This window comes from Mobula hypostoma, chromosome 13 (genome assembly GCF_963921235.1).
Source record: "Mobula hypostoma chromosome 13, sMobHyp1.1, whole genome shotgun sequence".
NCBI classification, from domain to species: Eukaryota; Metazoa; Chordata; class Chondrichthyes; order Myliobatiformes; family Myliobatidae; genus Mobula; species Mobula hypostoma.
The window spans coordinates 11,350,728-11,372,704 of record NC_086109.1 but is presented as its reverse complement, the minus strand read 5'-3'; the positions used below and the strand labels follow the sequence as shown (position 1 = coordinate 11,372,704).

The 21,977-nt window shown below is 41.5% G+C and overlaps 1 protein-coding gene across 1 annotated transcript in view; it reads right to left on the bottom strand.

Annotated features, from left to right (window-relative positions):
* LOC134355430 (S-adenosylhomocysteine hydrolase-like protein 1) overlaps positions 1 to 21,977 on the bottom strand; it is a 94,105-nt gene that overhangs the window by 26,424 nt on the left and 45,704 nt on the right. The window contains exons 2-6 of the mRNA XM_063065295.1: positions 20,955 to 21,066; positions 20,577 to 20,720; positions 15,371 to 15,471; positions 13,913 to 14,015; positions 5,860 to 5,954 (exon numbers count right to left, since the gene is read on the bottom strand). Of these exons, the coding sequence (XP_062921365.1) occupies positions 5,860 to 5,954; positions 13,913 to 14,015; positions 15,371 to 15,471; positions 20,577 to 20,720; positions 20,955 to 21,066 (555 nt within the window). The remainder of the gene's footprint in view (positions 1 to 5,859; positions 5,955 to 13,912; positions 14,016 to 15,370; positions 15,472 to 20,576; positions 20,721 to 20,954; positions 21,067 to 21,977) is intronic.

Sequence of the window (21,977 nt, the reverse complement as noted above, 5' to 3'; positions counted from 1 at the left end):
GCCTACAATTGTTGTGTCATCGGCAAACTTATATATTGAGTTTGATGGAAACTTGGCTACACAATCATGGGTGTACAGTGAGTACAGCAGGGGGCTGAGTACACAGCCTTGTGGGGCACCGGTGCTCAGAGTGATTGTAGAGGAGAGCTTGTCCCCTATTTTTACAGCCTGGGTCCTGTCTGTGAGAAAGTTGAAGAATAAAGTGAGTGGAGGGGAACGAGGACCAGTTAGAAGGTGACAGTTAAAGTCAGGTGAGTGAAAAAGCTGAAGGCCTGGAGAAGAAATATGATAGGAAAGGAGAATGGGCCAAGGGAGAAAAGCAAGGAGGAAAAGTGCCCCGGGGGGGGGGGGGGGGTGAGAAGAGCCTAGAGTGGGGAGTAGAAAAAGTGGTAACAGGGAGGGGAAAAATACTGGAAGGAGAAAACAATGTTCATGTCATCAGGTTGGAGGCTACCTAGACAGAATATGAGGATTTGCTCCTCAACCCCGAGGTGCCATGGGACAGGAATGAGGATAGGAATTAAAATGGCTAGCCACTGGGAAATTCAGCTTTTGGCAGATAGTTTCTCCTAATCTGTGTCAGGTCTCACCAATGTAGATGAGACTGCATCAGGAGCACCAGATACAATAGAAGACCCTAACAGATTTGCAAGTAAAGTTTTGCCTCAACTGGAAGGACTGTTTGGGGCCCAGAATGGAGGTGAGGGAGGTGGTGGTGAATGGGCAGGTGTAGCACTCTGGCATCCTGCAGGGATATGTACCAGGACAAAAATCAGTGGGCAGGATGAATGAACAAGGGAATCACGGAGGAAGTGATCCCTGCAGAAAGCAGTAAAGGATCCCGTTGAGGGTGGCAGAAATAGTGGCGAATGATGTGTTGGATGTGGAGGCTGAGAGTGGTAGGTGAGGTCAAGTGGAACACTACCCTTGTTAAGGTGGTGGGAAGATGGTGTGAGTGCAAACGTCCAGGAAATGGAGGCGATACGGGTGAGGGCAGCATCAAATGGTGGAGGAAGGGAAACCCTGGTCTCTGAAGGAGGACATTTCTGATGTTCTGGAGAGGAAGGCCTCAGTCTTGGAGTAGATGTGGTGGTGACAAAGGTACTGAGAAAATGGAACAGGATTTTTACAGGAGACAAAGTGGGAAGAGGTATAGTCAAGATAACCTGGGAATCCATAGGTTTAAAAGATGCTGTTAAACAGTTTGTCTCCAGAGACAGAGAAAGAAAGGGCAGAGATGTATCAGAAGTGAACCAAGTGAATTTAAGGGCAGGGTGGAAGTTGGAAGCAAAAGATGAAATTGACAAGCTCAGCATGGGTGCATTAAGCTGCACCAATGCAGACATCAATTTAGCAGCTAATAAGGTCAAAAGTAAGTGATTGTGCATTCACCTGCACCCAACTGGTTTCAGCGCTGATAATGTTGAGCAAAGATGCCACTCCTCATCTCCAAGCGTGCACAATGCTAAGTTCTTTACAATTGGAGGTAATTAGTGTGGTAAACAATCCCTCGTCTGCCTTAAAGGGTTAATCAGTTTAATCCAAGAGATGCAACTTCACTCAGCAATGACTTAATTGAGCAGCAGAACAGTATTGAGGGGTCAAGTAGCCAACTCATAACTCATATGCTTCTAAGTTTATAGTTTTTTTGCTTTTGTAGTCTAGAATTATTATTTGAGACCAGCTCATAATAAAAACTTGCTCAACTTCTGACATTACTAGACTTTGCTTGGGTATCACTAAGTTAGCTTAATGAGCACAATTATCTCAAGGTTAAGTGATAGAGCGGAGAAGGAAAGGTTAAATTTTCCACGCCTTATTTCCCAAGGTGATCATTAACAAGGCTCTATTTGGATCCCACAAAACAATTCTGTAAGATAAGATGTTCTCCAAATATAAACTGGCATTATCTTCAAGGTCACTCTTCCCTGTAATCGACTTCTTTGCCATTGACAATTTTGGAAATGTTAATGGTTATACAAGCTATAATAAGTTACTGCGTAATATTGTTCTCAGGATGCAATTTTTTCATAACCTGCACCGTAGATACAGAGGCCACAATCAATGAAAATTCTATCTTTTGTAATTGAGTGGCCATTTTAAAGCACCTTACATTTTTAAATGAAAAGCGATGTATACAGAATACAGTAGTTAGAATCAAAAAATAAATTGTATAACAAATATAAGATTCCAAAATATCACTTAATTTTCTCTACATTTTTTTTACATGAATAAGCATAACCTCTAATAAACACACTAACCCAGGGAAGAGTTAGTGTTTGCTGAAAGACTGAATTTTCATTGAATGGCCACAGGGAGGCAGCAATGATCCCAGCAGAATGAAACCGACCTCAGGATAATAGTGCCAGTTCTGAGGAGATTCTGAATGAGGACCAGTGCTGGAGATCTGTTGAATTGTAAATGTGGGTTACAGAAACCAGGGGCCAGTTGCAGAGAGGACATTATTCAGCTGGAAAGAGGGCAGACTAGGTTCATGAGGATGTCACTGGGACTGAAGGGTTTGAGTCATAAGGAGATACTTTTCCCTGAAGCATAGGAAAATTAAGGGTGACCTTAGAGGTTTACAAAATCCTGAGGGGTTGGAGGAGTGGAGTATAAAAATAAAGGGTATAGATTTAAGATAAAAGGAGAAAGATTTAAAAGTACGCAAACATGAGGAAATCTGCAGATACTGGAATTTCAAACAACATACAAAAAATGCTGGTGAACGCAGCAGGCCAGGCAGCATCTATAGCAGGGGTCCCCAACCTTTTTTGCACTGTGGGCCGGTTTCATATTGACAATATTCTTGCGGACCGGCCGACCCGGGGGGGGGGGGCGGGTAGGGTTGCCAACGGACAAGAGTAGCAGCCAAATACGTTGTGTTTACCCCGAGAAAGACTACAATGACCATGAAGCCTTGTGCGGGCACCAGTGCGCATGCGTTTACCTGCTGCTTTTTTTCTACAAATCGTTTTAGGCGATTCTGTTCGGGAGGGGGAGGGTGAGGGGAGTTAATGACGACCGGAATATAGGTGACAAGTGGCTAATACACTCAATTCCGTTTCTAAAAGGGTTTATCTGACGAATTTAATATTAAACACACAGTGCATATTTTCCTCGCATGAATATAGTGATAAGTCAATTATCAGGGGAGGACAGGGGAGCTTGAAGTAAGCGTTGAATGAACTTCCAGTAGAAGTGGTAGAGGCAGGTTTGATATTATCTTTTAAAGAAAAATTGGATAGGTATATGGACAGGAAAGGAATGGAGGGTTATGGGCTGAGTGCAGGTCGGTGGGACTAGGTGAGAGTAGCGTTTGGCACGGGCTAGAAGGGCAGAGATCGCCTGCTTCCGTGCTGTAATTGTTATATGGTTATACAAGTCAATAGCATCATAACATTTTAAGTAACGTTTGGATATTAAACACAGTGCATATTTTCCCTGTATGAACATATAAAATCATTGTAACACACCAATATCGTGGAATCAGTGGGAGCCTTGGGATTGTTTCCCTACAACAAGACGGTCCTATCGAGGGGTGATGGGAGACAGCGATACTCGAAGGGGGTTCCTTATGTCCAGTCTATTCCGCAATTTAGTTTTCGTTGCATTCATTGCAGAGATATGTTGGAAATGGAAGCAATGTTTTCTGTGCTTTCGTGGCTATCTCAGGATATTTAGCCTCGACTTTGATCCAGAATGCCGGCAGAGATGTTATGCCAAACATACTTTTCAGCCCGTCGTCATTTGCAAGCTTGAGGAGTTGATCTCCTTCCCACGCTGACACGGATGACGCGCGGGTAATGACCTCGCATGCGTTCAAGCTCAACAGGGGGCGTGACAGGGGATGAGGAAAGGTGCAGCTGACTCATATCGCCAAATCATATCGTTTTCTCGCGGCCTGGTAGCACATGCTTTGCGGCCCGGTGGTTGGGGACCGCTGATCTATAGGAAGAGGTACAGTTGACGTTTCGGGTTGAGACTCTTCGTCAGGACTAACTGAAAGATTTAAAAGTAACCCGAAGGGAAACTTTCCCCTCACAGAGGATGCCGAGTATACGGAAAAAGTCAGTAGTGTTGGGTACAGTTACAATATTTAAAAGACATGTACTTGGACAGAAGAGGTTCAGAGAAATATGGGCCAAACACGGGCAAACAGTACTGGCTTGGTTCTGCGGTACACTATGAATCCAAATGTTAGTAACGTAGCTGTTGCACTGGTCCCGACCCCTGCATTATACAGTAGTCACTTTGTTTATTCCCTGCTATGAAGAAACATAAGCCTCCAATCTTTTGTTCCCTTTCCAGAGTTTGCCTGGGGTGGAATCAACATTCAAAGTAAATTTATTATCAAAGTATATACTACAAGAAATTTCATTTCCTTGTGGGTATTCACAGTAGAACAAAGGGATACAGTAGAATCTATAAAAAAAACCTACACAAAACGATTAAAAAACAACCAGTGTAAAAGACAAACTGCAAATACAAAACAAATAATAGTAATAATAAGTAAATAAGTAATCTGAGAACATGAGTTGAAGAAGCCTTGAATGGGGTGCAAGTGAAGGTTTGAAGATTGAGGCTCCAAAGAGCAGGATAACGAGGAGCTGCTTTCATATATAAAATATTCACAAGAAAAATGTAAATTAAACACATTATACACATTTTTAAACAAGACAACAATTACTACAAAATAAAGACGAAGTCCCTTGTATCCAAAGTTGTCATTCTGAACTAGAAAGCTTCCCACTCAGCCGCTCCTAACACTGGTTAAGGTTTGGGCAATAATATATAATTTACTTTAAAGCTCTGGATTCTGAGTACAGAAATAGCCTCAATTTGTGGCTTGAACTCTTGCTAGAAAATGCTGATGGAAGCTGAAAAGTAGTAACTCCACAGTATCAAGTTCAAGTTTCAAAGTAAATTTATTATCAAGGTACGTACAAGTTACCATATACCACCTTGATAGTAATTTTCTTGCAGGCATTTACTGGGAAAAAAATTACAATGGAATTTTATGAAAAACTATGCATCGACAAAAAACAAACTACAAATGTGCAAAAGATGACAAACAGTGCAAAGACAAGTTGTAACGAGTCCTTGAAAGTGAGTGTGTAGGTTGTAGAATCAGTTCAGTGTAGTGGTGAATGAAGTTATCCAAGGTGGTTCAGGAGCCAGATGGATGTAGGATAATAACTGGTCCCGAATCTGGTGATGTGAGGCCCAAGGATTTTGTACCTCCTGGTCATTGTGAAAAGAGAACATGCCTAGGTGGTGGGGGGTCCTTGATGATGGATGTTGCTTTCTTGTGGCACTGCTTCATACAAATCTACTCAATGGAGGTACAAAGCACCTTCATTTTTAACCTCTGCATTACAAAAAATTGTTCAAGAAAGTAAGTCTTAATGTAAAAAGGCAACAGTCATTATAAATATAGCGAAAGATCCCCAGGGTACAAAGGTAATGACAATTCTATGTTAAAAATTGGCTACGCTTCAGTCAACCGCACAATTTACAGTGCATAAAAGTGAGTGACATATCATATAAAATCCTTTCAAACCAGGATTGATGGACATCGTTGGCTGCTACAAGAGCTTTCAAGTTCTGGGACTATTTCTAACGTGGTCTAATTTAAGGGTTGCCATAATCATCAAATTATCATTTGCCAAGCACAATTAAGGTTGTACAAGGAACAACTGCTTCCTTTGATTGTGGAGCTGATAAAAGATAAAAACACTGTTAAAAAGGAAGGAATTTAAGAGCGATGGTCCTAAACGGAGTTGTAGGTGGATGGAATGGTTTGGAGGAGAATGACCAAGGTACCAATACTGACCACCCTCTGAGTGGCTCATTTACCATATTTGGTTGCCAGCCGTTCATGTTCACACAGCAATCGATGCACCACCAGAAATCATCTTCTGACTCGCCCTTCCAAGCAAACACAGCAAATCCTGCAGGGGATTGAAGAAAAAAAAACAATTTGGTGAAAGATAGCTTTGAACTTTAACAAGCTTAAAGAGGATTAAAAGCTGGATACAGAGTTCAAGAGCAAAAGTAATGAGTTTCAAGCTGATTTGCCAAGAACAAACTGCTGTGAGGGGGAAGAGAACACTATGAATCATGACCACAACATTCAGTGGGCGTATAGGGAAGGCTCAGGTCATGGATGGGAACACACACAAAAAATGCTGGTGAACGCAGCAGGCCAGGCAGCATCTATAGGAAGAGGTACAGTCGACGTTTCAGGCCGAGACCCTTAGTCAGGACTAACATCGTCTTGCTTGTTACATACATCTGTTAGGGATGGGAGTATTTTAGTAACCTTACTGTTCTGCTTTCATTTGCCCATAGCCAATGACATTATAGAAATACAAAATGTATGCACAAGCAACTTTGAAATTCCTCACAGCAAGGAATTATTATAAACCATACTTTTACCAGTACCATACATTCCTCTTAATATATCTACAATATTTGACGATAGACTTAATGGGCCAAATAGCCTAATTCTGCTCTTGTTTCTTGTAGTCTTATTGAGCCAAAGAGGTATGGAGAGGCTGAGGGTGAAAAGTTTTAAAATCCTTTCATCCAGTCCCAGTAGTCACTAATGAATAACCCAGCCTGATTTAACAGCAAGTTTATGAATTATTTCAACTTAGAATTCAGAACTGAACAGTTCATTTTAAAACAAGGTGATAAATTTTAAAAATGTTCAATTGCAGCAAAGTAATAAACTCCATTATTAAATACCACAAGAAAACTCTTGGATAACAATCTCTTAAGGAAAACCAGTTGTTTTCAAATCCTTAAAGACTTATTAGAAAAACTATAGGTGAAAGTCTCTTTTTGCCAGTTTCATTTAACAGCCATTCATTAGATGGAAAAAAGATACAGTTTGCATTAGAAACTTAGCCTACTTAAACTTTTACTCACAATAAACTCTCTACTTAAACCATATAACTAGATTCTGACGTCCATTTAAACCTGTTATTGGCTCATTATTACCGCATATACCAAGATAAATTGAAAGGTTTTGTTTTGTGTGCCATCCAGTCAAATGATGGTATACCTAATTAAAGGGACACAAATAAAATGCAAGGGCCACGCTCAGGTAAATTAGACCAAGAGTTCATCTTTTGGTGTACAAAAAGTCCGTTCAAGTCTGAAAACATTGGGATAGGAGGTGTTTTTGGGTCTTGTGGTTCATCCTATCAGGTACTTTATACCTTCCGTCCAATGCAAGAGGGGAGAAGAGGGAATGGGCCGGGATGGGAGCGTTCCTGGAAGCAGATGGCTGTTTCCTTGAGGCAGCAGGAAGCATGGACAGAATCAACAGAAGAGAGGCTGGTTTAAGCTGGTTTTCATGATAGAATGGGTTGTGTTCACAACCTTCTACAATTGCTCATGGTCTTGGGCAAAGCAGTTGCGAGGTTAGTTTTAAAGCATTCAAACAATAGTAATGGCATCCGTTAGTCTTGCGAGACCATGGATCTGCGCCTGGAAAAGTCTTCATTCTCCAGTGCGCAGGCCTGGGCAAGGTTGTATGGAAGACCGGCAGTTGCCCATGCTACAAGTCTCTCCTCTCCACGACACTGATGTTGTCCAAGGGAAGGGCATTAGGACCCATACAGCTTGGCACCGGCGTCGTTGCAAAGCAATGTGTGATTAAGTGCCTTGCTCAAGGACACAACACATTCCCTCGGCTGGGACTCGAATCACTATAAACAAGATTACAGAAACTATCCATGCACAAGGCATCGGGGCGGAAAAAGCAGCAATAACTTTATCACAACTGAATAAGCACAGCCTCAGAATAGAAGGACGTCCCTTTAGAATAGAAATGAGGAGAAATTTCTTTAGGCAGTAGGCTGGTGAATCTAGAATTGATTGCCATAGAAAGCAGAGGAGGCCAAGTCGCTGGGTATATTTCAAATGGAGGTTAATAGGTTCTTGATTAGTCAGCCAAAGGTTACAGAGAGAAGGCAGGAGAATGGGATTAAGAGGGGTAATAAATTAGCCATGATGGAAAGGTGGAACAGACTTGATGGGCCAAATGACATGATTCTACTCCTACGTCAAAACGTAGTTTCAAGTTTCCTGACTGCGACAAATTTCAGTGTTCACGGACACAATTTGTTTCTAAAATGTCACTAGCTACAGCTATAGTGCATATAAAAAGTAATTCCCCCCCCCAGAAATAATGTTTTATTATTTAAAACATTGAATCACAATGATTTTCATTTGGCTTATTTTGACACTGAACAACAGAAAAAGGCTCTCATGTCATGGTGTAAATTAATTACAAACACAAAACACAAACTAATTGATTGCGTAAGTATTCAACACCACCCCCCCCCCTTAATAAGACACACCAAATCATCACTGGTGCAGCCAATTAGTTTAGAAGACACATAGTGAGTTAAATGGAGATCTGTTTTTGGAGACCTGTGTGCAGTCAAGGTGTTTCAATTGATTGTGGTAAAAATACACCTGTATCTGGAAGGTGAGTCAGTATCCTGGCAAAAGCTACACCACGAAGGCAAAAGAAAATTCCAAGCAACTCCGTGAAAAGGTTATTGAAAAGCACAAGACAGGAGATGGATACAAGAAAATTTCCAAGTCACTGACTATCCCTCGGAGTACAGTTAAGTAAACCATCAAGAAATGGAAAAAATACAGCACAGCTGCAAATCTGCCTAATGTAGACCAGCCTCAAAAAGTGAATGACCGTGCAAGGGGACTAGTGAGGGGAGGCCACCGAGAGATCTATGACAACTCTGAAGAGTTACAAGCTTCAGTAGCTGAAATAAGAGAGACTGCACATAGAATAACTGTTGCCTGGGTGCTTCACCAGTCACAGCTTTATGGGAGAGTGGCAAAGAGAAAGCCACTGTTGGAAAAAAAAACTCACATGAAATCTTGGTTAGAGTTTGCTAGAAGGCATGCGGGAGATCCTTAAGTCAGCTAGAAGATTCTATCAACATACATCAAAGTTGCTGGTGAACGCAGCAGGCCAAGCAGCATCTATAGGAAGAGGCGCAGTCGACGTTTCAGGCCGAGACCCTTCGTCAGGACATAGAAGATTCTATGGTCTGATGAAACCAAAATTGAGTTTTTTGCCCATCAGACTAAACTCTATGCCACACTTCATCAAACACACAGCATCCCTACCATGAACCATGGTGGTGGTGGTGGCTACATCATGTTGTGGGGCTGCTTCACTACAGCAGGCCGTGGAAGGTTTGAGAAGGGTAAAACTAGTGCAGCAAAATACAAGGAAATCCTGGAAGAAAACCTGATGCTGTCTGCAAGAGAACTTCAACTTGGGAGATTTGTTTTCAAAAATACACTATCCCGACAGTGAAGCATGGTGGTGGCTGCATCATGCTGTGGGAATGCTTCACTGCAGCAGGCCCTGGAAGGCTTGTGAAGGTAGAGGGTAAAATGAATGCAGCAAAATACAAGGAAATCCTGATCCAGTCAGCAAGAGAACTGCAACTCGGGAGAAGATTTGTTTTCCAGCAAGACAATAACCCCAAGCATAAAGCCAAAGCTACACAGGAATGGCTTAAAACAACAAAGTTAACGTCCTGGAGCGGCCAAATCAGCATACAGTCCTCAATCCAATTGAGAATTTGTAGCCCGGCTTGAAAAGGGCTGTTCACTCACAATTCCCATGCAATCTGACAGAGTTTAAGCAGTTCTATAAAGAAGAATGAGGAAAAAGGGCAGTGTCCAGATGTGCAAAGCAGATAGAGACCTATCCACACAGATTCAAGGCTGCAATTGCTGCCAAAGGTGCATCTACTAAATAGTGACCTGAAGGGGTGAATACTTATGCTATCAATTATTTTGTGTTTTATATTTGTAATTAATTTAGATCACTTGGTAGGGATCTGCTTTCACTTTGACACAAAAGCATTTTTTTCTGCTGATCAGTGTCAAAAAAGCCAAATTAAATCCTTTTTATACTTTTTATAAGCAGTGTAAATAGAAGCAGTATTGTATGATTGCTAAAGTGCTCTCAGCATAGAATGCCATGATCTGAGGGAAGGTTTGTTTTCATGATGAAACTTAAAAGCGGAGGTATAGTAAAGGTGTCAAAGCTTACGGGGAAAAGGCAGGGGAATGGGGTTGTAAGAGAAAATAAATCACCCATGATTGAATGCTGGAGAAGACTCAATGGACTGATTGGCCTAATTCTGCTCCCAAGTCTTTTCATCCCATTTGCCAACAACTCTAACATGCATTGGAATAAAGTTCTACCTTTCAGGATTATGTTCAGAAATGTGACATTCCTGCTTGAAGAAATGCACTGAAGTCATTTATTTTCCATCTTTCTTCCTCCCCTAGCAAGCGACAGTCTGGTCTGATTCCCAGGAACATTTCCAGTGCTGCTGCTAGTTGCTGGAACTCAGACCATAGGTTAACTAATCCTATTCACACCCTCAAAAATAGGGTAGCTCACTTTCTGCCAAAGGAAAACAATTCTATGTCTCAATCATCTCAGTCAATGGACGTTGCTTATTGCATGCTAGCCCCTGCAGGCCCAATAAAGCATTAAGACTCACAGGAATCACATTTTCATGCTGGGCACAATTGGATTATAGATTTACTATGACATAGCTGTTCGCTGAAATTGTTAACATGACTGTGTTGTAGGTACAAATAAAAATCAGGGTGCACTGAATAGGAGGAGAAGATGGCGGCGCGACGCAGCGCACGTGGCCACTTCGGTGATGAATATCTGTAATCTGTCAAGTAGGGGACCGTGCACAATTCTGATTTGATGGAGACGGACGTGAGAGTACGGAGGAACATCTGGAAAACTTCTGAAATGCCCGCTTCGCTGCCGCTGCTACTGTGTGGTAACTGGAATCTCCGAAGCTGAAGGCCCCGAAATCCTCGGCTTTGCGTGTTTCAGCGGCCGGGGAGAGGTCGAAGGCGCTCAGGAGAGGATGGCGCTCGGGAGGCTGTATAGGAGAGGCTGGTCGGAAGCTCGAAGTTTTCGGACGGACGGACTCGGTGTCGGCTGTGGTCGGCTGCTTCCAAGGAATCGGCAAGTTGACGGTACCTGGAGGTTTATGGCAGGGAGTTTCTCCCTTTTGCCGCCTGCTATCGGGGACTCGGGAGTCGATCGACTCGGGGACTTTGAGACTTTTTTTTTACCGTGCTCATGGTTTGTTCTTCATCAAATTATGGTATTGCTTTGCACTGCTGTAACTATATGTTATAATTATGTGGTTCTGTCAGCGTTAGTCTTTTGTTTGTCCTGTTTTCGGTGATATCACTCCAGAGAAACATTGTATTATTTCTTAATACATGTATGCATTTCTAAATGACAATAAAAGAGGACTGAGTTTTCTCATAATCTAACATTGACTTCAGGAAGGGAAAATCAGGAGAACGCCCACCAGTCTTCATCTAGGAGTCAGCAGTGGAAAGGGTGAGCAGCATCTCTGACGATCTATCCTGGACCCAACATACTGATGCAATTATGAAGGAGGAATGCCAGTGGCTATACTTCATTAGACGTTCAAGGAGATCTGGTGCTTCACCAAAAGCTCCAGCAAATTTCTACAGAAGTACCGTGGAGAGTGGCATCCAACATGTAGAACCCTTACCATTCAGAACATGCCCTCTACACATTACTACTATCAGGGAGGAGGTACAGGAGCTTGAAGTTGCACACTTGATATTATAAGAACAGCTTTAAAACTTCTGCCAGATTTCTCAACAGTCCATAAACTCTAGCTCATTATTTCGCTTTTTGTACTACCTATATTTTTATATATTCTTACTGTAACTTATAATTCTTATGTATGGCAGTGTACTGCTGCCTCACAGCAACAAGCTCCGTAACACACACCAGTGATAATAAACTAGAGAAAATCTGCAGACGCTGGAAATCCAAGCAACACCTTTATCAGGACTGGTCTCAGCCGGAAACGTCGACTGTACTTTTTCCCCACAGATGCAGCCTGGACTGCTGAGTTCCTCCAGCATTTAATGTGTGTGTCAGTGATAACAAACTTGAATTCTAATTCTACGTGCAAGTATAAATGCTCTGTGCAGCTGTAAAAACAAAATGAGCCATTAAATCTACCTGAAGTGTTGGACATTTCAAACTCGTCAGCAATAAGACTGGCAAAACTTGGAATATGACATTTTACTGACTGCTAATTTCATAGGGGCACCTGCATACCTACGTTCCTTGTTTGACAACAGGAGTATTTCTTTAGGCTATTATAGAATGTACGGGAACAGGAATCTGTGCAAATTCAGAACTCAGGTAGGTGATTTTGCATTGAGCTTAACAGGTGCGACAACTGTTTCTTGTAGATCTTGCACAACCGGTAACAACGTCATTTTAAATTTGCCTCCTTTCTGAATGACTATTGGATGGGAAGGGTATTTAAAAAAACAAGCGAAGATTATCTCAGTGGTAAGTCTTGGCAACTTAAACAAATACCCTCCAACTGAGATTCATATCAGGACCCGATGAAGGGTCTTGGCCCAAAATGTCAACTGTTTGTTCCTATCCATAGATGCTGCATGATGTCCTGAGATAACAGAAAATAGGTGCAGGAGTAGACCATTCGGCCCTTTGAGCCTGCACCACCATTCAGTATGATCATGGCTGATCATCCAACTCAGAACCCTGTACCTGCCTTCTCTCCATACCCCCTGATCCCCTTTGCCACAAGGACCATATCTAACTCCCTCTTAAATATAGCCAATGAACTGGCCTCAACTGTTTCCTGTGGCAGAGAATTCCACAGATTCACCACTCTCTGTGTGAAGAAGTTTTCCCTAATCTCGGTCCTAAAAGGCTTCCTCTTTATGCTCAAACTGTGACGCCTCGTTCTGGACTTCCCCAACATCGGGAACAATCTTCCTGCATCTAGCCTGTCCAATCCCTTTAGAATTTTATATGTTTCAATAAGATCCCCCCTCAATCTTCTAAATTCCAGCGAGTATAAGCCTAGTCGATCCCGTCTTTCATCATATGAAAGTCCTGCCATCCCAGGAATCAATCTGGTGAACCTCCTTTGTACTCCCTCTATGGCAAGAATGTCTTTCCTCAGATTAGGGGATCAAAACAGCACACAATATTCCAGGGGTGGTCTCACCAAAGAATCCTCCAGCATTTTGTATTATTCATTACTTTTGCTCTCTAATTTATTTATTTATTGAGGTACAGCTTGGAATAGGTCCCTCGAGCCGAGCCACATTGCCCAGCAATCACCTGATTTTATCCTAGGCTAATCATGGGACAATGACGGATTAACCAACCGGGTAAGTGTTTAGAGTGTGGGAGAAAACCAGAGCACTTGGAGGAAATTCATGCAGTCATGGGGAGAACATACAAACTCCTTACAGGCGGCGGCAGGAATTGAACCCGCGTTGCTGGTATGGTAAAGCGTTGTGCTAACCACTACGCTACTGCGCCGTGCTTCTTGCACGACTTAATTGAATTTTTTTTTATTGTAATTTACAGTTTTTTTTAATGGATTGCACTACACTGCTGCCTCATAACACATTTTACAACATGACAGCGATATAAACCTGATTCTGAATTCAGAAGTCTGTCCACTACAGATACAGAATTATGGTTGAGTCACCACCAGAACTCATGGAAAAGAGCCATGTGAAAAGTGGCCACTGGAATGGAGATGGCACAGAGTTTCCACTGACTCTATATTTCAGCAAGTGATATTAATATCTTCAGAAAAGAGCAAGTGCTGAAATTTGACAAGAAGCCAAGTTAGAACCAAATCTACCTTTAGCTGGCACTGTTTACAGACTGAAGAAACAGCATGAGATGTAATGAGCCATGTACAAGTTGGCAGCATAAAAAGAAAAATACTGAAGTGTGATCTAATGTGTAATTAAAACATGAACATACCAGCCTCAGCAAGCGCAGCTGCAACTTCATTCTGGGTGGAGTAGATGTTACAGGCAGCCCAGCGACACTGTGCTCCAAGAGCTCCCAGAGTTTCAATTAGGACCTGCAACATGCACATAAGAAAGAAGCTAATATTAATTGTGCCACACAGAGAATTACATAGAACAGTAGAGTGTTGGATCAGGTCCTTTGGCCCATGATGTTCGTGCCAAACTAATTAAATCAAAACTTTCTGCCTGCACATGATCCACATCAATCCACTTCCTGAAAATGCATGTGCCCATCTAAAAACTTTTTAAATACCATGTACCTGCTTCCACCAACACACCTAGCAGCACTTACTAGGCACCAACTGCACTCTGTGTAGATAAACCTGCCACATAAATCACCCTTAAATTTTATCTCCCCAGTGCCAGAAGCCATGCCCTCCAGTATTGACATTGCTGCTTTGAGGAGAAAGATTCTGACTGCCTACCCTATATTTCAGAGTAATAAACTTTCTAAACTTCTATCATTCACATTCAATTACTTTAAGTGAATTTTTTTTCTACCTCTGACAGCACTGACTAATTTTGAATTGTTTATGGCTGCAGATAATGCAGTCCATTATTTTCAACATCAAAGCATCCATAAGACCATAAAACCATAAGACATGGGAGCAGAATTAGTCCATTGGCCCATGGCTGATTTATCTTCCCTCCCAATCTCAATCTCCTGCCTTCTCCCTGTAACCTTTGATGCCCTTACTAATCAAGAACCTATCTGTCTCTGCTTTAAATATACCCGATGATTTGGTGTTCACAACCGTCAGTGGCAATGAATTCCACAGATTCACAACCCTCTGGTTAAAGAAATTCTTCATCTCTATTCTAAAGGGATGTCCTTCTATTCTGAGGCTGTGCCCTCTGATCCTAGACTCTCCCACTATTGGAAACATCCTGTACACAACCACTCCAGCTAGGCCTTTCAATAAGATTTGTTCCTCGTTCTATAAGGTTTTAAAAGCAAGCAGTATCAGTTTGAGTATTTCTGGGCAGAGATACAGGCTAGTCTGCAGCTTCTAAAGAATGTAATTCTCAAGTAAACTCTCCCTGGGCCTTGCAAATAAATATATCAACACTTTGATATAACTGAGGGGTTCTTCCATTTGTATTGTGAAATGCATCAGCTCAGCAATATATGAAACATGGGTAGGTCAATCAGCCTCTCAAAGCTTGCTTCATGGTTCTAGAGTTAAGGTTGATCCAATGTTGCACCATTCTCTCCCAGTCACGACACCCAACTACTCTCCTACATTTCAAATGTCTGGCAAACTTTTCCTTGAATATGTGTAATGAATCCACTTCCACAAATCTCTGAGGTAGAAAATTCCAAATGCTCATTCTCTCGGCAAACAAGCTGAAAGAGCTACCCTTAAGGTCACTGACTTAAAATGCCACTATTATGCACATTGCTTACCGCTGTTTGGGCAGTGATGTGGGTACAGCCAACAATTTTAGCTCCAGCTAGTGGTTTTTCACCCTGAGCTCGTTTCCTGAGTGCAACAAGAGCTGACATCTCTTTGTAAAAAAAGCAAAACAGATTATGAGTCAACACAATATGTTTTCTTATATTCTTTCAGTTTCCAATAATTCTGTTTAGGCCAGTGTTGAAAATATGACATGCAGGTATAAAAGCGCCTTATTTTTATCCTCAATCCAGGTGCAGACTTCCAAAAAAAAACCTAGATAGCATCTTTTACATTGTTAGGACATCCCCATGAACTTTACTGCTAATTATTGGCATTTGAAGCATAATTCCCACAGAAAATCTCTCAGCCAAATTACTTTCAGCAAGTTCTCACAATCAGCTGCCAAGATAAATGGCCAGCCAACTTATTTTGGTGGCATTCTTTGACGGATGAATTTGTAGTCAGAACACTCGGGTGACTGCACCACTTCAGAAACAGTGCTAGAATCATTTGACCTTCAGTGTCATTCAAAGGACAATGGGATAGAAATGCATCTGTGGCTGGCTGCCAAGAATGTGTAATGTGGTAGCAACTGCACGTTACACTTCCTTTCAGAATTCAAATCCACTGAAGTCATCAGACCCCGAATTTCGGATTACAGTATTCAGCCACTTTCTGCCATGCATCTAGCACAAGTACCTAAGGATAAGTGTCTAACCCGGTATCTCCAGCAACCCCTCTCTCATCATCAGTATGCTCTAGTTCTAATGAGGACTGAACCCATGACGTTTTACAAAAAGACAAAGAGCTCTGCAAGACAACAAATTCTGCTACTTGCTTACAAAGCATTTGGCTGACAAGTCAAAAAAAGTTGAACCTAATTCTACCACCAAGATTCAATGTACTATTGAGGTCCTGTGGGAAATAACCACATTATGAAGCTTTAAGTATTAAGCTCTTTGAAGTCAGCTAGTGACTGACAATGTACAAAATATTGCTTGGACACAAATGGCACCCACAGTTAATGCACCATCCCATGTTCAACTGCTTTAGTGTACCACGAGGTTCTTGGGCAGCAGCATTTATGAGAATTACAATACATCTAATTTTCAATTTTTTTGGACTCTTCCTGAACAAATACGCAAAAGTATGCCAGTTACTTTTTCCACAATGAAATCCGCTTTGACAGAAATGCTGTGGCTGACCCCATCTCAGATCAAATGCAACTTTTCTTTTTAATGAGAGATGCTCTTGGTTTGGGCTTTCCTCAACAAGCACCTGACATTAACAAACAAATCCAAAAAAACATGTTCAGCAAAGTGTTCTAGGGTTTATTTTTGTGGACACTGATAACTTTTACAAACTATATATTTATTTCTAAATATCAGGACAGGAAAGTACTTTTTGCATTGTTTAATGTTTAAATATATTTATTATAATTTACATATTTTATTTATTGCACTGTACTGCTGCTGCAAAGTAACAAATTTAATGACATATCAGCGCTTATAAATCTGATTTTGATCTATACTTTATTCTGTACTCTCATTGTTTCACGCTGTACACTGCAAGTTCAAGTTGAATTGTCATTCAACCAGACACATGAATACAGCCAAACAAAACAGTCCCCATGGGGCCAAGGCAGTATTGTAATGGTTTGACCCAAGTGTATAACATGCAAATTTTGCACTGTTCCTTGGTGCAAGTGACAATAATAATCCAATTTACCAAGTAACAAAATAATTTGACATATTTTCTCCACAATTAAATTAGTCAGCACAAATGATTTTTCACTGTGACGTGAATATGTCTATTTGCAAACTTCTGGCATATAAATCAGCAATGGAATTGTTGCTACCTGATTTCATTGGATCTTCCCACTCAGAACTATTGTAACACTTGAGATACCAGAAGCATAACCAGAATTCCTTGGTGTCCACATTTCCGAGGATCTCACTTGGTCCCTAAGCTCCTCCATCCTGGTCAAAAGGGCGCAACAGTGCCTTTATTTCCTGCGGAGCATCAAGAAAGCTCACCTCTGTCCCAGGATACTGACGGACTTTTACCGCTGTACGATTGAGAGCATACTTGCCAACTGCATCTCAGTGTGGTATGGTAATTGTCCAGTATCAGACCGGAAAGCACTCCAGTGTGTGGTGAAAACTGCTCAGCAGATTATCAGCACCCAGTTGCCCACCATTGAGAACATCTACTATAAACGCTGCCTGGGCAGGGCGAAAAGCATTATCAAGGATGCATCTCACCCTAACCATGGACTTTTTGCTCTCCTCCCAACCGGTAGGCGCTACAGGAGCCTCCGCTCCCGCACCAGCAGGCACAGGAAGAGCTTCTTCCCTGAGGCTGTGACCCTGCTGAACCTCACATCACAGCGCTAAGCAGTATTGTACCCATATTGTACTGTCTCAGTACTTTTGTATTTGTGTGCTGTAGCACTTACTTTTTATTCGCAGTTATTTTGTAAATAACACTATTCTTTGCATTTCTGGTCAGATGCTAACTGCATTTCATTGGCTTTGTATCTGTACTCGGCACAATGACAATGAAGTTGAATCTAATCTAATAACAACAGTTTTTATTTTATTTATTTAGATACAGGTAACTGGCCCTTCTGGCCTAATAAGCCTGCACTGCCCAATAACACCCATGTCACCAATTAACCTCCTAAACCATATGTCTTTGGAATGTGGGAGGGAAACTGGAGCACCCAGAGGAAACCCACACGGTCGCAGGGAAAACTTACAAACTTCTTAGACAGCGGTTGGAATTGAACCTGATTTGTTATCGCTGTAATGATGTTATGCTAACTGCTACATCCCACCCCCCCCCATTAACTTACCAGCTGATTGTGAGCTGCTTTATCATTCTGAGCTCATTAAGGCCAATTAAAAACGTTCTCTTCAGATGGATAGACATGTGGAAATTGGACAGTCAGCACCTCACTCAAATAGAAAAGCTTTCCAAACCATTCAAACCCCACTCAAATGCAAATAAGTCAGCATGCTGTGGAATTTTAATTCTGCTCTTCTAGGCAGTAGTGGTAGAAGACATTAGGCTAATTCCAGATTGGAGATTAATTACCAATTCAATTGAGCCCATCATGTTATTACTTTTTAATAAGAACATAAGAAATAGGAGCAGGAATAGGTCATCTGACCCATCGAGCCTGTTCTGCGATTCAAAACCATGAAGGTTGATCTGGCCGTGGACTTAGTTCCATCTACAGCACCTATAAAAAGATATTCACCCCCACCTCCCCCGCCCCCCCCCCGAAGCTTTCATGTTTTTTTTAACAACATTGAATCACAGTGGATTTTATTTGGCTTTTTTGACACCAGCTACAGAAAAAGACTTTTGTGTCAAAATGAAAACAGATCTCTACAAAGTGATCTAAATTAATTACAAATATAAAACACAAAATAATTGATTCCGTAAGTATTCAACATCTTCAAGTCAGTTTTTAGTAAATGCACCTTTGGCAGCAATTACAGCCTTGAGTCTGTGTGGATGCATCTCTATGTACATCTGTACACTGCAAATTTTTCGCCATTCTTCTTTAAAAAGCTGCTCATACTCTGTCAGATTGGATGGGAGTCATGAGTGAACAGCCCTTTTCAATTCAAGCCTCACGTTCTCAATTGGGTTGAGGTCTGAACTCCGACTGGGCTACTCCAGGCCATAAACGCTGTTTTTAAGCCATTCCTGTGCACCTTTGGCTTATGCTTGGAGTCATTGTCTTGATGGAAATCAAATCTTCTCCCAAGTCACAGTTCTCTTGCTGACTGGATCAGGATTTCCCTGTATTTTGCTGCATTCATTTTACCCTCTACCTTCACAAGCTTTCCAGGGCCTGCTCCAGTGAAGCATTCCCACAGCATGATGCAGCCACCACCATGCTACCCGGTAGGGATAGTGTATTTTTGATGATGTGTGGTTTTTTTGTCTTACGCAAAACATAGCATTTAATCTGATGGCCAAAAAGCCCAATTTTGGTTTCATCAGACCATAAACTTTCTTCCAGTTGACTTCAGAGTCTCACACATGCCTTCTGGCAAACTTTAGCCAAGATTTCATGCATGTTGTTTTTCCCCCCAACAGTGGCTTTCTCTTTGCCACCCTCCCATAAAGCTGCGACTGGTGAAGCACCTGGGCAACAGTTCTCATATGCACAGTCTCTCCCATCTCAGCAACTAAAGCTTGTTACTTCTCCAGAGCTGTCTGAGATGCCTTGGTGGCCTCCTTCACTTACCCCCTTCTTGCATGGTCACTCAGTTTTTGAGGACATCCTGCTCTAGGCAGATTTACAGCTGTGCCATTTTTTTTTTTCATTTCTTGATGACTGACTTAACTGTGCTCCAAAGGATATTCAATGACTTGGAAATTTTCTTGTATCCATCTCCTGACTTGTGCTTTTCCATAACCTTTTCACAGAATTGCTTAGATTGTTCTTTTGTCTTCGTGGTGCAGTTTTCGCAAGGACACTGACTCACCAGCAGTAGGACCTTCCAGGTACAGGTGTATTTTTACTACATTCAATTGAAACACCTTGTCTGCACACAGGACTCCAAAGACAGATCTCCATTTAACTAAGTATGAGACTTCTATTTGGTGTGTCATATTAAAGGGGGTGAATATTTATAAAACTCAAAATAATTGATTGCACATTTGTAATTAATTTAGATCGCTTTGTAGAGATCCATTTTCACTTTGACATGAAAGAGTCTTTTTCTGTTGACTAGTGTCAAAAAGCCAAATTAAATCCACTGTGATTCAATGTTGTAAAACAATGAAACATGAAAATCTTCCAAGGGAGGTAAATACTTTTTATTGGCACTGTACCTGACTTTCCACCATAATTCTAATTCTCTTGCTCTGCAAAATTGTGTGTCCAATATAAAATGAGGTAGTCTCAACTGCTTCTCGAGTCAAAGAATTCCACAGATTTTACTACTCTCAAAGATTCAGATTTATTTATTTATCAGCAGCACCTGACTTCTGCATTACTCCAAAGGTGAAAGAGCAGCAAGTGAAACAGCAAGGGAAGGCAACACATATCTTATCCTGTATAATATTTACATCTCTGAAGGACTTTCGGCAACCCCTAAAATTGTGATTGTGTACTTTTCACATTGTCAGATAAGATTTCTTAAAGGTTAAGCTTCTGCTGCACCCATCGTAATCTCTGCCCTATCGTACCTTGCTCTGCAATTTCAATTTCTCTGCGTCCGAACTCTGCCTGCTTGATGTTCTTTACACAAAAGTCACTGCTATTCTTCGAGTTAGTTTGCTGTTTGTCCCTGGGCGACGTCTCATCGTCTGAACTATCTGTATAGGAAGCCGCTGAAAGAAAACAAATTGATAGCACCAGAACCTCAGAGGCTTGTAGAAACAGGAAATGAGATAACAAATTATGCACATGCAGGATGTTCAAAGAAAAACCAGATCATTGGAGCTTTGCTACATTTGAACAGTTTCAAAGTATTATATCAGTCTGCAAACTAAAGTCCATGGTGTATGATTTAAGACAGGAAAAAGCATGAAAAGACATCTGAAGGCACAACAATGAGCTCCTACCTGAGCTGTAACTGTCTGTGGAAGACTGAGAGATGGATCGCGACAGAGACCGCCGGCCAGTTTTGGTGGGGAACTTGCTGAACTCCTGTTTTTCATCTGCGAACTGGATTTGCTACAAAAAAAATGCATTTATGTAAATAAAAGGAAAAATCAGTGCGACAGCTGAGGCAAAAGATGGGACATCAGAGTAGCATAGTGGTTTGCATAACACTATTATGGCATCAGCCAGCAGGGTTCAATTCCACCACCGTCTGTAAGGAGTTTATACATTCTCCCCATGACCACGTGGGCTTCCTCCAGGAATTCCATTCCAAAAGAAACGTACAGGTTAGCAGGTTAATTGGTCACATGCATAATTGGGTGGTGCATGCTCTTTGTGTCATGCTCTATCTCTAAAAAAAGTAAACAAATCAACAAATATAGGTCATTGCAAAAACACATAGGGATAGGGAGATGCTTCACCATCTTTCTCATCTTGCAAACTTAACAAGACAGCCTAGGAATGATGAATGTCTGATTACCATTCTCCACAGTGAAAACACACAAAGAAACAATCATATGCACCCAACAGTCATCTCTTCCCCTCTGCTATCATTGAATGGACAATGAACTAATCAACAATTGAAAAATTTGAAATTATGGCCAACACATCCAGGTTTACTTATGGGCAAGTGTTGGCTGTGGAATGGGGATGGGGTGGAGGATTTGGTTCATCAGAGCCCTGGACTAGCACAAGTGCCAGGCCACTCTTCAAATATAAAATGGTCAAGGATAAACCCAGCAACTGCAAGCTTTTACAGCAGAAGGTTCAAAGAGGAAGCAGATTTAGAATAAGCAGCAAAAATTCCAATTAAAAAAAATTACAGGACAGGTAGCTACAATCCACAATTCATAGGTCAAGGAGGCAGTTTCAACTGTGATGTTCAAAATGGAATTAGTTACTTACAAAAATACAACAGACAAGCAGAGGGATAAGACTAACTAGTCTCTACTTATACAGCAATTGCCTGCAGTGTAACAATT